This window comes from Ascaphus truei, unplaced genomic scaffold, assembly GCF_040206685.1.
Source record: "Ascaphus truei isolate aAscTru1 unplaced genomic scaffold, aAscTru1.hap1 HAP1_SCAFFOLD_272, whole genome shotgun sequence".
In the NCBI taxonomy this organism is placed as follows: Eukaryota; Metazoa; Chordata; class Amphibia; order Anura; family Ascaphidae; genus Ascaphus; species Ascaphus truei.
In genome coordinates this window covers 422,501-442,500 of record NW_027455664.1, presented here as the reverse complement: position 1 = coordinate 442,500, position 20,000 = coordinate 422,501, and the positions used below count along the sequence as shown (strand labels likewise).

At 30.1% G+C, this 20,000-nt stretch overlaps 1 protein-coding gene across 1 annotated transcript in view; it reads left to right on the top strand.

Annotated features, from left to right (window-relative positions):
* Positions 1 to 2,314, top strand: part of LOC142481495 (uncharacterized) — a 42,930-nt gene extending 40,616 nt beyond the window's left edge. Inside the window, exon 6 of the mRNA XM_075582908.1 lies at positions 2,268 to 2,314. Within this exon, the coding sequence (XP_075439023.1) occupies positions 2,268 to 2,314 (47 nt within the window). The remainder of the gene's footprint in view (positions 1 to 2,267) is intronic.
* Positions 2,315 to 20,000: the final 17,686 nt, after the last annotated feature.

Sequence of the window (20,000 nt, the reverse complement as noted above, 5' to 3'; positions counted from 1 at the left end):
TGGGCACCATTGGGTTAATCCCTTCTCACTCTAGGTAGGACAGGAAGTAGACTTTTGCAGGTAGGCCATATAAGGCCCCTCCCTCTACCTGCACACCAGTCTTACGATTCTTCCATAGCTGAAAATATATAACTGATAGGCATTAGACCTACATAGGGAGGGTAACTATGTGCCCACTGCCATGGTTCCAGGAAAAGAAAATTACGGTAAGTTGTTTAAATTTTCTCCTTTCCTGATCACCCTGGCAGTGGGCACCATTGGGACATACCCAAGCAGTGCAAATTTTAGGGAGGGATACATCAGAATAGACAACACCAGTTTAATGTCTTATCAGTTCAACCTTTATTAATTCACTTTACACTTTATTTCACTACAGTTTCCAAGACTCTACGCCCAAAGCTTGCGTCAGCTGATGATTGTACGTCTAGTCTGTAGTATTTCAAAATGTATTGAATGAGGACCAGACAGCTGCTTTGCATATTTGCCCTGGTGTAGCCTGGGCCTTGAATGCCCATGAAGTAGCCATGGCCCTTGTAGAATGGGCTTTCACCTTCAAAGGTTTATCTTGTCCTTTGTTTTCATAAGCTTTTTTGATACAAGACACAATCCACTGTGCAATTGTAGTCTTTGATGCTGCTTGTCCTTTTTTGGTCCCTCTGGAATGACAAATAATTTGTCTGACTTTCTGATATCTCTCATCCTTTCTAGGTACACTTTAAGACATCTTACCACGTCCAATTTGTGTAGCCTTTCTTCTTTCTTTGGTTCTGGATAAAATGATGGAATCACAATCTCCTGATTCATGTGGAACTGTGATACCACCTTTGGCAGGATTGATGTACCGGTCTAAGAACTGCCTTGTCTTGATGTATGATTAGGAATGGTTCCTTGGCAGATAGAGCCTGTAGTTCTCCCACTCTCCTTGCCGAGGTGATTGCTATCAGAAACACCCTTTCCATGACAACCATTTTAGGCCTATCTCCTGTATTGGTTCAAACGGAACTGCTGTTAATACATCCAAGACTAAAGACAAGTCCCATGTAGGTACCCTGTTCTTAATTTGAGGTTTTAACCTTTTAACTGCTTGAAAGAACCTGATTATCAATCTTTCCATTGCCAGATTTCTTTCCAACAAATCTGATAGTGCAGACACTTGTACTTTCAATGAGCTGAGACTGAGACCTTTCTCAAATCCTTTATGCAGGAACTCCACTATAGAAACAATTCTTGGTGAAAGGAATTTTCTCTCTCTTTTTCACACCAAAAGCAAAGCCAATTCTATGGCATACTCTTGATGTGGAACTTTTCCTTGCTTGTAACAGGGTTTGAATTGTTTTCTCTGAACAACCCTTCAGTCTCAATGTCTCCCGCTCAATTGCCATGCCGTCAAAGCCCATTGTTTGGTATTCGGATGACATATTGGCCCCTGTTGCATCAGGCCTTTGCGATCTGGTATGTGCATGGTGTATCCACTGCCATATTTACCAGGTGTGTAAACCAAAGCCTTCTTGGCCAGTATGGTGCTATGAATATCACCTCTGCTCTGTCTTCCCTGATTTTCCTGATTGTTTTTGGAATCAGAGGAATTGGAGGGAACAGGTATCCCAATTTGAAGTCCCATTTGAGACTGAGAGCATCTGTAGCTTGTGCGCTTGGGTGAAACTGTCTGGAACAGTAGTTCCTTACTTTGCGATTCTGGTGTGTCGCCCTCCGATCGATGTCTGGTTGACCCCATCGCACTACCAGTTCTTGAAATACTCCTGGATTTAAAGCCCATTCTCCTGGGTGAATGATATTGCGACTTAGAAAGTCTGCTATGACATTTTCTAGTCCTGGGATATGCATGGCTGTAATATCCGACAAGTGGCACTCTGCCCAACCGAGTATTTCTGCTGTGAGCTTCATCAGCTTTCTGCTCCTGGTTCCTCCTTGTTTGGCTATATATTTGACCACAGACCTGCTGTCTGATTCTAGCCATTTTGTCCTGGAAAACTTCTAGGGCCTTTTGTACTGCTTTTAATTCCAGCAGATTTGATGGTAAGTGGTTTACCTGATTTCCCCAGGTTCCTTGCACCACTTCTTCTCCCATCTGAGCCCCCCAACCTGTCTTGCTCGCATCTGTTGTAATTTTTAACCAGTGCACAGGTTGTAGCGTTTTCCCTTTGACCAGGTTTCGGGTATCTTCCCACCATTTTAACTCTTGTTTTGTTTGTGGGTGTAACAAGATTCTTTGTCTTGTCTTTGTGATTCCCGTTCCATTGTTGCAGAAAATTGTTTTGCAGAGGTCTCATATGCAACGCTGCCCACGTTGTGACGCTTAATGTTGAAGCGAATTTCCCCAGGAGTCTCATGCATTCTTCTGCAGAAGTCCTGGTAGCTTTTCTGAGCCTCCTTGTTCGTATGGCTATGTCTTGCCTCTTTGCCCCTGGCAATCTCACTTCTCCTTTTCTGTATCGAATTCTACTCCCAGAAATCTTAAGAGCTGAGTGGGTACCAAATGGCTCTTGTCTCTGTTTATTAACCAACCTTGATGTTCTAGGAAGGTTATTACCATTTTCTGGTCTTGTTGGAGTTTCCCCCGATCCTTTGATTTTACCAGGATGTCGTCCAGGTAAGGGTATATCTCTACCCCCCTTTTTCTCATCTCTGCCACTAGAGGGGCTAGAACCTTTGTAAACGACCTTGGGGAAGTTGCCAGACCAAATGGTAGTGCTGTGTATTGATAATGCTCCTGATTTACTGCAAACCTTAGGAATCTTTGATGCCCTTTTGCTATTGGTACATGTAAATAAGCGTCTTTTAAGTCTATCGCCACCATCCAGTCTCCTGGTTGTACCTCCTGTATAATCAGATTTACAGACACCATCTTGAACTTTCTTATCTTCAAGAATGAATTTACCTTTCTTAGGTCTAGGATTGCTCTGTAATCCTCTGTAGGCATCTTTACCAAAAATATTCTGGAAAAAATTCCGCTTCCTCTTACCTTTTCTATTACTTCTGCCTGTAGTAATTTCCTTAAAGCCGTATTCCTATAACAGCTGGATTCTCACAAGCTGAACACCTCTTTATATTGATTTTATTCATCTGTTGGAGACTGAATCTCCTGGCTCTGTCCTGATGCCTTTGTTATTATTGCATCTAGTTTGCTGCCGAATAGGAATTCACCTTCAAATGGTAATGTACATAAGGTGTTCTTTGATGCTGTGTCAGCCATCCACTGTCTGAGCCATAAAGCTCTTCTTGCTGATACCGCTAGTGCCATAGACTTGGCTGCTATTTTTACTGCATCCAATGAGGCTTCTGCTATGTAATCAGTTGCCCATTTCACCACTGACCACGCCTTAAGAATAGTACTTCTTTTACACCTTTGTCTATTGCCTCTTCAATGTTGGCAATCCACACTCGCATAGCCCTAGCAGTTGATGTAGTTGCTATGGCTGGTTTGTAGGCTGTTCCTGCCGTAACATATGCTTTTTTTAATGCATAATCCATCCTTTTATCCATAGCGTCCTTTAATGACGCTGCTTCCTCTAAGGGGATTGTGGTCTTTTTTTTACTATTCTAGAAATAGCAATATCCACCTTTGGGCTAACCTCCCCATTTCTCACCTCTTCTTGTGGGAATGGATACATCTTCCCAAACCTTTTAGGCGTAATACTCTGGCGTCTGGTTGCGCCAACTCCACCTGAATGAGGTGCTTAATTACTTGATGGATAGTAAAGACTCTACCTTTTCAAAGCAGCAGCAGTAGTAGCAGTAGTAGTCCTAGTAGCAGTAGTAGCAATAGTAGCAGTAGTAGCAGTAGTAGCAGTCGTAGCAGTCGTAGCAGTCGTAGCAGCAGCAGCAGCAGCAGCACGCCTAGCCTGTCAAAGCAGGCCAGAACAGAAACTCTTTTTTTTGTGTGTTAACTCCTAAATGTCTTTCAGTTCCAAAACCTGTATCATGGCTTTGATGAGTGGATCCACCCTTTCTACATCAATTTCAGATTATTCCTGAATATCTTGATCTGATGAATCCATTTCATTCTCTGACACATGAAAACAATCACTTTCAGACCCATATGATGAAAAACCTTTCCCCTTATCCAGACTGGTCTGGGATATAGATCTTTCCTGCGCAGGGTTAACAGCTTGCTGCACTGCCGCATCAACTCTCTGTTTAACAGCCTCCTTCATCAATAAAGAAATTGCTCATTTGTTCACTGGTATCACCTGCAGGTGTCTTAAGACAATCTTCACATAATTACTTCCCTATTAGGGCTGGTTTCTCACAAGCTGAACACCATTTAGTTTCTTAGCAACCTTCATTTATGTTGCAGGGATTCCCCCGTCCCTTTGAAGATCCTGCTTCTGGGAGGGTAACCACTGAACTAATTTATAAAAACAAAATAAATACTAAACATACACCCTAATGTATATATACCATCTCTCTTTCCCATGCAGAACTAAAACTAAGGACTCACCTAGTCTTGGGAACTGAAGTTTGGGTGTTTCCATTTTTGAATCCATATCCAGCACTTGGCTTCTCCTTGCTGAGCGTTCCATGCTGCAGCTTTCACTCACACATACACCGTGTGGTCGTCACCCAGTGCTCCTGCACGGCTCGCGTGTCTGTGCACGCACGCTCCCTAGCGGCCGCCTGCACTGTACCCTTTTACCGCAGTATCTCAGATACACATGCGGTCAATATGAACCTCCTTTGGTTCGCAGCAGAATTACTGGGGTAGTTCACCGCCGCGTTCCATACGCAAGTGCGGTCAATTGAGCCTCCTCTGCTCGCAGGTATGGCTGCTCCCCCCTCCGCTTCTAGCGGGCTGCTGGGTACTTTACCGCAGCGTACCATACGCTTATGCGGTGAGTCTGGGCCTCCACGGCTCCCAGCTGCAGCTGCTGTGCGCCTACGATCGGCCTGGGTTTTGCACTTAAGCTTCCCTCGCGGCTGCAGCTGTTTCCCCCCCCCCAACAGGGGCACCCCCGACTCTAAGGGGTCTCCGTCTTGCCCCCCGTAGGGCGCACCGCGGAGCTTCAGGGCAGAGAGGGTGAGACCCTGGCTATCTGCACAAAGTGCAGTAGGTGAGCCCTGTTAAAAAATAACAAATCCTACACCTAGCTGTGAGGACAGGAAAAAGACTGGTGTGCAGGTAGAGGGAGGGGCCTTATATGGCCTACCTGCAAAAGTCTACTTCCTGTCCTACCTAGAGTGAGAAGGGATTAACCCAATGGTGCCCACTGCCAGGGTGATCAGGAAATTTAGATTTACATTGATTGAGATTTAGATTTACATTTAGATTTACATTGATTGAGATTTAGATTCACATTTAGATTTACATTGATTGAGATTTAGATTTACATTGATTGAGATTTAGATTGACATTGATTGAAATTTAGATTTACATTGATTGAGATTGAGATTTAGATTTACATTGATTGAGATTTAGATTTACATTTAGATTTACATTAATTGAGATTTAGATTTACATTTAGATTTAAATTGATTGAGATTTAGATTTACATTGATAGAGATTTAGATTTACATTGATAGAGATTTAGATTTACATTGATTGAGATTTAGATTTACATTGATTGAGATTTACATTTACATTTACATTTAGATTTACATTGATTGAGATTTAGATTTACATTTAGATTTACATTGATTGAGATTTAGATTTACATTGATTGAGATTTACATTGATTGAGATTTAGATTTACATTGATTGAGATTTACATTGATTGAGATTTAGATTTACATTGATTGAGATTTAGATTTACATTTAGATTTACATTGATTGAGATTTAGATTTACATTGATTGAGATTTACATTGATTGAGGTTTAGATTTACATTGATTGAGATTTAGATTTACATTGATTGAGATTTAGATTTACATTGATTGAGATTTTGATTTACATTAATTTAGAGTTAGATTTACATTGATTGAGATTTAGAGTTACATTGATTGAGATTTAGATTTACATTGATTGAGATTTAGATTTACATTGATTGAGATTGAGATTTACATTGATTGAGATTGAGATTTACATTGATTGAGATTGAGATTTACATTGAGATTTAGATTTACATTGATTGAGATTTAGATTTACATTTAGATTTACATTGATTGAGATTTACATTGATTGAGATTGAGATTTACATTGATTGAGATTTAGATTTACATTCATTGAGATTTAGATTTACATTTAGATTTACATTGATTGAGATTTAGATTTACATTGATTGAGATTTAGATTTACATTTAGATTTACATTGATTGAGATTTAGATTTACATTGATTGAGATTTAGATTTACATTGATTGAGATTTAGATTTACATTGATTGAGATTTAGATTTACATTGATTGAGATTTAGATTTACGTTGATTGAGATTTAGATTTACATTGATTGAGATTTAGATTTACATTGAGATTTAGATTTACATTGATTGAGATTTAGATTTACATTGAGATTTAGATTTACATTGAGATTTAGATTTACATTGATTGAGATTTAGATTTACATAGATTTTCATTTAGATTTACATTGATTGAGATTTAGATTTACATTGATTGAGATTTAGATTTACATTGATTGAGATTTAGATTTACATTGATTGAGATTTAGATTTAAATTGATTGAGATTTAGATTTACATTCATTGAGATTTAGATTTAGATTTAGATTTAGATTTACATTGATTGAGATTTAGATTTACATTGATTGAGATTTAGATTTACATTTAGATTTACATTGATTGAGATTTAGATTTACATTGATTGAGATTTAGATTTACATTGATTGAGATTTAGATTTACATTGAGATTTAGATTTACATTGATTGAGATTTAGATTTACATAGATTTTCATTTAGATTTACATTGATTGAGATTTAGATTTACATTGATTGAGATTTAGATTTAAATTGATTGAGATTTAGATTTACATTCATTGAGATTTAGATTTAGATTTAGATTTACATTGATTGAGATTTAGATTTACATTGATTGAGATTTAGATTTACATTTAGATTTACATTGATTGAGATTTAGATTTACATTGATTGAGATTTAGATTTACATTGAGATTTAGATTTACATTGATTGAGATTTAGATTTTCATTGATTGAGATTTAGATTTATTTTGATTGAGATTTAGATTTACATTGATTGAGATTTAGATTTACATTGATTGAGATTTAGATTTAAATTGATTGAGATTTAGATTTACATTGATTGAGATTTAGATTTACATTGATTGAGATTTACATTGATTGAGATTTAGATTTACATTGATTGAGATTTACCTTGATTGAGATTGAGATTTACATTGATTGAGATTGAGATTTACATTGATTGAGATTGAGATTTACATTGATTGAGATTGAGATTTACATTGATTGAGATTTAGATTTACATTGATTGAGATTTACATTGATTGAGATTTAGATTTACATTGATTGAGATTTAGATTTACATTGATTGAGATTGAGATTTTCATTTAGATTTACATTGATAGAGATTTAGATTTACATTGATTGAGATTTAGATTTACATTGATTGAGATTTAGATTTACATTGATTGAGATTTAGATTTACATTTAGATTTACATTGATTGAGATTTAGATTTACATTGATTGAGAATTAGATTTACATTGATTGAGATTTAGATATAGATTTAGATTTACATTGATTGAGATTTAGATTTACATTGATTGAGAATTAGATTTACATTGATTGAGATTTAGATTTACATTGATTGAGATTTAGATTTACATTGATTGAGATTTAGATTTACATTGATTGAGATTTAGATTTAAATTGATTGAGATTTAGATTTACATTCATTGAGATTTAGATTTAGATTTACATTTAGATTTACATTGATTGAGATTTAGATTTACATTGATTGAGATTTAGATTTACATTTAGATTTACATTGATTGAGATTTAGATTTACATTGATTGAGATTTAGATTTACATTGATTGAGATTTAGATTTACATTGATTGAGATTTAGATTTAAATTGATTGAGATTTAGATTTACATTGATTGAGATTTAGATTTACATTGATTGAGATTTACATTGATTGAGATTTAGATTTACATTGATTGAGATTGAGATTTACATTGATTGAGATTGAGATTTACATTGATTGAGATTGAGATTTACATTGATTGAGATTGAGATTTACATTGATTGAGATTGAGATTTACATTGATTGAGATTTACATTGATTGAGATTTAGATTTACATTGATTGAGATTTAGATTTACATTGATTGAGATTGAGATTTTCATTTAGATTTACATTGATTGAGATTTAGATTTACATTTAGATTTACATTGATTTGAGATTTACATTGATTGAGATTTAGATTTACATTGATTGAGATTTAGATTTACATTTAGATTTACATTGATTGAGATTTAGATTTACATTGATTGAGAATTAGATTTACATCGATTGAGATTTAGATTTACATTTAGATTTACATTGATTGAGATTTAGATTTACATTGATTGAGAATTAGATTTACATTGATTGAGATTTAGATTTACATTGATTGAGATTTAGATTTACATTGATTGAGATTGAGATTTACATTGATTAAGATTTAGATTTACATTGATTGAGATTTATATTTACATTGATTGAGATTTACATTTAGATTTACATTGATTGAGATTTAAATTGATTGAGATTTACATTGATTGAGATTTAGATTTACATTGATTGAGATTTAGATTCACATTTAGATTTACATTGATTGAGATTTAGATTTACATTTAGATTTACATTAATTGAGATTTAGATTTACATTTAGATTTAAATTGATTGAGATTTAGATTTACATTTAGATTTAAATTGATAGAGATTTAGATTTGCATTGATAGAGATTTAGATTTGCATTGATTGAGATTTAGATTTACATTTAGATTTACATTGATTGAGATTTAGATTTACATTGATTGAGATTTAGATTTACATTGATTGAGATTTAGATTTACATTGATTGAGATTTAGCTTTACATTTATTGAGATTTAGATTTACATTTAGATTTACATTGATTGAGATTTAGATTTACATTGATTGAGATTTAGATTTACATTGATTGAGATTTAGATTTACATTGATTGAGATTTAGATTTACATTGATTGAGATTTAGATTCACATTTAGATTTACATTGATTGAGATTTAGATTTACATTGATTGAGATTTAGATTTACATTGATTAAGATTTAGATTTACATTGATTGAGATTGAGATTTACATTGAGATTTAGATTCACATTTAGATTTACATTGATTGAGATTTAGATTTACATTTAGATTTACATTAATTGAGATTTAGATTTACATTTAGATTTAAATTGATTGAGATTTAGATTTACATTGATTGAGATTTAGATTTACATTGATTGAGATTTAGATTTACATTGATTGAGATTTAGATTCACATTTAGATTTACATTGATTGAGATTTAGATTTACATTGATAGAGATTTATATTTACATTGATTGAGATTTATATTTACATTGATTTGAGATTTATATTTACATTGATTGAGATTTACATTGATTGAGATTTAAATTGATTGAGATTTACATTGATTGAGATTTAGATTTACATTGATTGAGATTTAGATTTACATTTAGATTTACATTGATTGAGATTTAGATTTAAATTGATTGAGATTTACATTGATTGAGATTTAGATTTACATTGATTGAGATTTAGATTTACATTTAGATTTACATTGATTTACATTTAGATTTACATTGATTGAGATTTAGATTTACATTGATTGAGAATTAGATTTACATTGATTGAGATTTAGATTTACATTTAGATTTACATTGATTGAGATTTAGATTTACATTGATTGAGAATTAGATTTACATTGATTGAGATTTAGATTTACATTGATTGAGATTTAGATTTACATTGATTGAGATTGAGATTTACATTGATTAAGATTTAGATTTACATTGATTGAGATTTAGATTTACATTGATTGAGATTTACATTTAGATTTACATTGATTGAGATTTAAATTGATTGAGATTTACATTGATTGAGATTTAGATTTACATTGATTGAGATTTAGATTCACATTTAGATTTACATTGATTGAGATTTAGATTTACATTTAGATTTACATTAATTGAGATTTAGATTTACATTTAGATTTAAATTGATTGAGATTTAGATTTACATTTAGATTTAAATTGATAGAGATTTAGATTTGCATTGATAGAGATTTAGATTTACATTGATTGAGATTTAGATTTACATTGATTGAGATTTAGATTTACATTTAGATTTACATTGATTGAGATTTAGATTTACATTGATTGAGATTTAGATTTACATTTATTGAGATTTAGATTTACATTTAGATTTACATTGATTGAGATTTAGATTTACATTGATTGAGATTTAGATTTACATTGATTGAGATTTAGATTTACATTGATTGAGATTTAGATTTACATTGATTGAGATTTAGATTTATATTGATTGAGATTGAGATTTACATTGATTGAGATTTAGATTTACATTGATTGAGATTTAGATTTACATTGATTGAGATTTAGATTTACATTGATTGAGATTTAGATTTACATTGATTGAGATTTAGATTTACATTGATTGAGATTTAGATTTAAATTGATTGAGATTTAGATTTACATTGATTGAGATTTAGATTTACATTGATTGAGATTTAGATTTACATTGATTGAGATTTAGATTTACATTGATTGAGATTTAGATTTACATTGATTGAGATTTACATTGCGATTTACATTGATTGAGATTTAGATTTACATTGATTGAGATTTAGATTTACATTTAGATTTACATTGATTGAGATTTAGATTTACATTGGTTGAGATTTACATTGATTGAGATTTAGATTTACATTGATTGAGATTTAGATTTTCATTTAGATTTACATTGATTGAGATTTAGATTTACATTGATTGAGATTTAGATTTACATTGATTTGAGATTTACATTGATTGAGATTTAGATTTAAATTGATTGAGATTTACATTGATTGAGATTTAGATTTACATTGATTGAGAATTAGATTTACATTGATTGAGATTTAGATTTACATTGATTGAGATTTAGATTTACATTGATTGAGATTGAGATTTACATTGATTAAGATTTAGATTTACATTGATTGAGATTTATATTTACATTGATTGAGATTTACATTTAGATTTACATTGATTGAGATTTAAATTGATTGAGATTTACATTGATTGAGATTTAGATTCACATTTAGATTTACATTGATTGAGATTTAGATTTACATTTAGATTTACATTAATTGAGATTTAGATTTACATTTAGATTTAAATTGATTGAGATTTAGATTTACATTTAGATTTAAATTGATAGAGATTTAGATTTGCATTGATAGAGATTTAGATTTGCATTGATAGAGATTTAGATTTACATTGATTGAGATTTAGATTTACATTGATTGAGATTTAGATTTACATTTAGATTTACATTTAGATTTACATTGATTGAGATTTAGATTTACATTGATTGAGATTTAGATTTACATTGATTGAGATTTAGATTTACATTGATTGAGATTTAGATTTACATTTATTGAGATTTAGATTTACATTTAGATTTACATTGATTGAGATTTAGATTTACAGTGATTGAGATTTAGATTTACATTGATTGAGATTTAGATTTACATTGATTGAGATTTAGATTTACATTGATTGAGATTTAGATTTATATTGATTGAGATTGAGATTTACATTGATTGAGATTTAGATTTACATTGATTGAGATTGAGATTTACATTGATTAAGATTTAGATTTACATTGATTGAGATTGAGATTTACATTGAGATTTAGATTCACATTTAGATTTACATTGATTGAGATTTAGATTTACATTTAGATTTACATTTAGATTTTCATTAATTGAGATTTAGATTTACATTTAGATTTAAATTGATTGAGATTTAGATTTACATTGATTGAGATTTAGATTTACATTGATTGAGATTTAGATTTACATTGATTGAGATTTAGATTCACATTTAGATTTACATTGATTGAGATTTATATTTACATTGATAGAGATTTAGATTTACATTGATTGAGATTTAGATTTACATTGATTGAGATTTATATTTACATTGATTGAGATTTACATTGATTGAGATTTAAATTAATTGAGATTTACATTGATTGAGATTTAGATTTACATTGATTGAGATTTAGATTTACATTGATTGAGATTTAGATTTACATTGATTGAGATTTACATTGAGATTTACATTGATTGAGATTTAGATTTACATTGATTGAGATTTAGATTTACATTTAGATTTACATTGATTGAGATATAGATTTACATTGGTTGAGATTTACATTGATTGAGATTTAGATTTACATTGATTGAGATTTAGATTTACATTGATTGAGATTTAGATTTTCATTTAGATTTACATTAATTGAGATTTAGATTTACATTGATTGAGATTTAGATTTACATTGATTTGAGATTTACATTGATTGAGATTTAGATTTAAATTGATTGAGATTTACATTGATTGAGATTTAGATTTACATTGATTGAGAATTAGATTTACATTGATTGAGATTTAGATTTACATTGATTGAGATTTAGATTTACATTGATTGAGATTGAGATTTACATTGATTAAGATTTAGATTTACATTGATTGAGATTTATATTTACATTGATTGAGATTTACATTTAGATTTACATTGATTGAGATTTACATTGATTGAGATTTAGATTTACATTGATTGAGATTTAGATTCACATTTAGATTTACATTGATTGAGATTTAGATTTACATTTAGATTTACATTAATTGAGATTTAGATTTACATTTAGATTTAAATTGATTGAGATTTAGATTTACATTGATTGAGATTTAGATTTACATTGATTGAGATTTAGATTCACATTTAGATTTACATTGATTGAGATTTAGATTTACATTGATAGAGATTTAGATTTACATTGATTGAGATTTAGATTTACATTGATTGAGATTTATATTTACATTGATTGAGATTTACATTGATTGAGATTTAGATTTACATTGATTGAGATTTAGATTTACATTTAGATTTACATTGATTGAGATTTAGATTTAAATTGATTGAGATTTACATTGATTGAGATTTAGATTTACATTGATTGAGATTTAGATTTACATTTAGACTTACATTGATTGAGATTTAGATTTACATTGATTGAGATTTAGATTTACATTGATTGAGATTTACATTGATTGAGATTTAGATTTACATTGATTGAGATTTAGATTTACATTTAGATTTACATTGATTGAGATTTAGATTTACATTGATTGAGATTTACATTGATTGAGGTTTAGATTTACATTGATTGAGATTTAGATTTACATTGATTGAGATTTAGATTTACATTGATTGAGATTTAGATTTACATTGATTGAGATTTTGATTTACATTGAGATTTAGATTTACATTGATTGAGATTTAGATTTACATTGATTGAAATTTACATTGATTGAGATTTAGATTTACATTGATTTACATTTAGATTTACATTGATTTAGAGTTAGATTTACATTGATTGAGATTTAGAGTTACATTGATTGAGATTTAGATTTACATTGATTGAGATTTAGATTTACATTGATTGAGATTTACATTAATTGAGATTGAGATTTAGATTCACATTTAGATTTACATTGATTGAGATTTACATTTAGATTTACATTTAGATTTACATTAATTGAGATTTAGATTTACATTTAGATTTAAATTGATTGAGATTTAGATTTACATTGATTAAGATTTTGATTTACATTGATTGAGATTTAGATTTACATTGATTGAGATTTAGATTTACATTTAGATTTACATTGATTTAGAGTTAGATTTACATTGATTGAGATTTAGAGTTACATTGATTGAGATTTAGATTTACATTGGTTGAGATTTACATTGATTGAGATTTAGATTTACATTGATTGAGATTTAGATTTTCATTTAGATTTACATTGATTGAGATTTAGATTTACATTGATTGAGATTTAGATTTACATTGATTTGAGATTTACATTGATTGAGATTTAGATTTAAATTGATTGAGATTTACATTGATTGAGATTTAGATTTACATTGATTGAGAATTAGATTTACATTGATTGAGATTTAGATTTACATTGATTGAGATTTAGATTTACATTGATTGAGATTGAGATTTACATTGATTAAGATTTAGATTTACATTGATTGAGATTTATATTTACATTGATTGAGATTTACATTTAGATTTACATTGATTGAGATTTAAATTGATTGAGATTTACATTGATTGAGATTTAGATTCACATTTAGATTTACATTGATTGAGATTTAGATTTACATTTAGATTTACATTAATTGAGATTTAGATTTACATTTAGATTTAAATTGATTGAGATTTAGATTTACATTTAGATTTAAATTGATAGAGATTTAGATTTGCATTGATAGAGATTTAGATTTGCATTGATAGAGATTTAGATTTACATTGATTGAGATTTAGATTTACATTGATTGAGATTTAGATTTACATTTAGATTTACATTTAGATTTACATTGATTGAGATTTAGATTTACATTGATTGAGATTTAGATTTACATTGATTGAGATTTAGATTTACATTGATTGAGATTTAGATTTACATTTATTGAGATTTAGATTTACATTTAGATTTACATTGATTGAGATTTAGATTTACAGTGATTGAGATTTAGATTTACATTGATTGAGATTTAGATTTACATTGATTGAGATTTAGATTTACATTGATTGAGATTTAGATTTATATTGATTGAGATTGAGATTTACATTGATTGAGATTTAGATTTACATTGATTGAGATTGAGATTTACATTGATTAAGATTTAGATTTACATTGATTGAGATTGAGATTTACATTGAGATTTAGATTCACATTTAGATTTACATTGATTGAGATTTAGATTTACATTTAGATTTACATTTAGATTTTCATTAATTGAGATTTAGATTTACATTTAGATTTAAATTGATTGAGATTTAGATTTACATTGATTGAGATTTAGATTTACATTGATTGAGATTTAGATTTACATTGATTGAGATTTAGATTCACATTTAGATTTACATTGATTGAGATTTATATTTACATTGATAGAGATTTAGATTTACATTGATTGAGATTTAGATTTACATTGATTGAGATTTATATTTACATTGATTGAGATTTACATTGATTGAGATTTAAATTAATTGAGATTTACATTGATTGAGATTTAGATTTACATTGATTGAGATTTAGATTTACATTGATTGAGATTTAGATTTACATTGATTGAGATTTACATTGAGATTTACATTGATTGAGATTTAGATTTACATTGATTGAGATTTAGATTTACATTTAGATTTACATTGATTGAGATATAGATTTACATTGGTTGAGATTTACATTGATTGAGATTTAGATTTACATTGATTGAGATTTAGATTTACATTGATTGAGATTTAGATTTTCATTTAGATTTACATTAATTGAGATTTAGATTTACATTGATTGAGATTTAGATTTACATTGATTTGAGATTTACATTGATTGAGATTTAGATTTAAATTGATTGAGATTTACATTGATTGAGATTTAGATTTACATTGATTGAGAATTAGATTTACATTGATTGAGATTTAGATTTACATTGATTGAGATTTAGATTTACATTGATTGAGATTGAGATTTACATTGATTAAGATTTAGATTTACATTGATTGAGATTTATATTTACATTGATTGAGATTTACATTTAGATTTACATTGATTGAGATTTACATTGATTGAGATTTAGATTTACATTGATTGAGATTTAGATTCACATTTAGATTTACATTGATTGAGATTTAGATTTACATTTAGATTTACATTAATTGAGATTTAGATTTACATTTAGATTTAAATTGATTGAGATTTAGATTTACATTGATTGAGATTTAGATTTACATTGATTGAGATTTAGATTCACATTTAGATTTACATTGATTGAGATTTAGATTTACATTGATAGAGATTTAGATTTACATTGATTGAGATTTAGATTTACATTGATTGAGATTTATATTTACATTGATTGAGATTTACATTGATTGAGATTTAGATTTACATTGATTGAGATTTAGATTTACATTTAGATTTACATTGATTGAGATTTAGATTTAAATTGATTGAGATTTACATTGATTGAGATTTAGATTTACATTGATTGAGATTTAGATTTACATTTAGACTTACATTGATTGAGATTTAGATTTACATTGATTGAGATTTAGATTTACATTGATTGAGATTTACATTGATTGAGATTTAGATTTACATTGATTGAGATTTAGATTTACATTTAGATTTACATTAATTGAGATTTAGATTTACATTGATTGAGATTTACATTGATTGAGGTTTAGATTTACATTGATTGAGATTTAGATTTACATTGATTGAGATTTAGATTTACATTGATTGAGATTTAGATTTACATTGATTGAGATTTTGATTTACATTGAGATTTAGATTTACATTGATTGAGATTTAGATTTACATTGATTGAAATTTACATTGATTGAGATTTAGATTTACATTGATTTACATTTAGATTTACATTGATTTAGAGTTAGATTTACATTGATTGAGATTTAGAGTTACATTGATTGAGATTTAGATTTACATTGATTGAGATTTAGATTTACATTGATTGAGATTTACATTAATTGAGATTGAGATTTAGATTCACATTTAGATTTACATTGATTGAGATTTACATTTAGATTTACATTTAGATTTACATTAATTGAGATTTAGATTTACATTTAGATTTAAATTGATTGAGATTTAGATTTACATTGATTAAGATTTTGATTTACATTGATTGAGATTTAGATTTACATTGATTGAGATTTAGATTTACATTTAGATTTACATTGATTTAGAGTTAGATTTACATTGATTGAGATTTAGAGTTACATTGATTGAGATTTAGAGTTACATTGATTGAGATTTAGATTTACATTGATTGAGATTTAGATTTACATTGATTGAGATTTAGATTTACATTTAGATTTACATTGATTGAGATTTACATTGATTGAGATTTAGATTTAAATTGATTGAGATTTAAATTGATTGAGATTTACATTGATTGAGATTTAGATTTAAATTGATTGAGATTTAGATTTACATTGATTGAGATTTAGATTTACATTGATTGAGATTTAGATTTACATTGATTGAGATTTAGATTCACATATAGATTTACATTGATTGAGATTTAGATTTACATTGAGATTTAAATTGATTGAGATTTAGATTTACATTGATTGAGATTGAGATTTACATTGATTGAGATTTAGATTTACATTGATTGAGATTTAGATTTACATTGATTGAGATTTAGATTTACATTTAGATTTACATTGATTGAGATTTACATTGATTGAGATTTAGATTTACATTTAGATTTACATTGATTGAGATTGAGATTTACAGTGATTAAGATTTAGATTTACATTGATTGAGATTTAGATTTACATTGATTGAGATTTAGATTTACATTTAGATTTACATTGATTGAGATTTACATTGATTGAGATTTAGATTTAAATTGATTGAGATTTAAATTGATTGAGATTTACATTGATTGAGATTTAGATTTAAATTGATTGAGATTTAGATTTACATTGATTGAGATTTAGATTTACATTGATTGAGATTTAGATTTACATTGATTGAGATTTAGATTCACATATAGATTTACATTGATTGAGATTTAGATTTACATTGAGATTTAAATTGATTGAGATTTAGATTTACATTGATTGAGATTTAGATTTACATTGATTGAGATTTAGATTTACATTGATTGAGATTTAGATTTACATTGATTGAGATTTAGATTTACATTGATTGAAATTTAGATTTACATTGATTTAGATTTACAGTGATTGAGATTTAGATTTATTTACATTGATTGAGATTGAGATTTATTTACATTGATTGAGATTGAGATTTACATTGAGATTTAGATTTACATTGATTGAGATTTACATTTACATTGGTTGAGATTTAGATTTACATTGGTTGAGATTTAGATTTACATTGTTTGAGATTTAGATTTACATTGGTTGAGATTTAGATTTACATTGGTTGAGATTTAGATTTACATTGATTGAGATTTAGATTTACATTGATTGAGATTTAGATTTACATTGATTGAGATTTAGATTTACATTGGTTGAGATTTAGATTTACATTGGTTGAGATTTAGATTTACATTGATTGAGATTTAGATTTACATTGATTGAGATTGACATTGATTAAGATCTAGATTTACATTGATTGAGATTTAAATTGATTGAGATTGAGATTTACATTGATTGAGATTGAGATTGAGATTTACATTGATTGAGATTGAGATTTACATTGATTGAGATTGGGATTGAGATTCAGATTTACATTGATTGAGATTGAGAGTTACATTGATTGAGATTGGGATTGAGATTCAGATTTACATTGATTGAGATTTAGATTTACATTGATTGAGATTGAGATTTACATTGATTGAGATTGGGATTGAGATTCAGATTTACATTGATTGAGATTTAGTTTACATTGATTGAGATTTACATTGATTGAGATTGAGATTTACATTGATTGAGATTTACATTGATTGAGATTGAGATTTACATTACATAGTTACATAGTAGATGAGGTTGAAAAAAGACGTACGTCCATCAAGTTCAACCTATGCTAAATTTAGACAACAGATACTTTATTCTATATCTATACTTACTTATTGATCCAGAGGAAGGCAAACAAAAAACCCCATTAAGGGGAAAAATTAATTCCTTCCTGACTCCAAGAATTGGCAATCGGATTAATCCCTGGATCAACATCCTTCCCATGTATACTTATTTGGTATATCCCTGTATACCTTTCCCATCTAAAAAGATGTCCAACCTTTTTTTGAACAAATCTATTGTATCTGCCATCACAGTCTCCATGGGTAATGAATTCCACATTTTAACTGCCCTTACTGTAAAGAACCCTTTCCTTTGTTGCTGGTGAAATTTCCTTTCCTCCAACCTTAAGGGATGGCCCCGAGTCCTTTGTACTGCCCGTGGGATGAATAGTTCTTTTGAAAGCTCCTTGTATTGTCCCTGAATATATTTGTATATAGTTATCATATCCCCTCTTAGACGCCTCTTTTCTAATGTAAATAAGTCTAATTTAGCTAGCCTCTCCTCATAAGTTAGAATGTCCATCCCCTTTATTAATTTAGTGGCTCTCTTGACAGTGGACAGGAAGGGGGGGGCAGTGGACAGGAAGGGGGGGGCAGTGGACAGGAGGGGGAGGGGACAGCGGACAGGAGGGGGAGGGGACAGCGGACAGGAGGGGGAGGGGACAGCAGAAAGGAGGGGGAGGGGAGTGTGGACAGGAGGGGGGGGACAGTGGACAGGAGGGGGGGACAGTGGACAGGAGGGGGGGGACAGTGGACAGGAGGTGGGGGACAGTGGACAGGAGGGGGGGGACAGTGGACAGGAGGGGGGGGACAGTGGACAGGAGGGGGGGGACAGTGGACAGGAGGGGGGGACAGTGGACAGGAGGGGGGGGACAGTGGACAGGAGGGGGGGGGACAGTGGACAGGAGGGGGGGGACAGTGGACAGGAGGGGGGGGGACAGTGGACAGGAGGGGGGGACAGTGGACAGGAGGGGGGGGGCAGTGGACAGGAGGGGGGGGGACAGTGGACAGGAGGGGGGGGACAGTGGAAAGGAGGGGGGGACAGTCGACAGGAGGGGGGGACAGTCGACAGGAGGGGGGGACAGTCGACAGGAGGGGGGGACAGTCGACAGGAGGGGGGGGACAGTGGACAGGAGGGGGG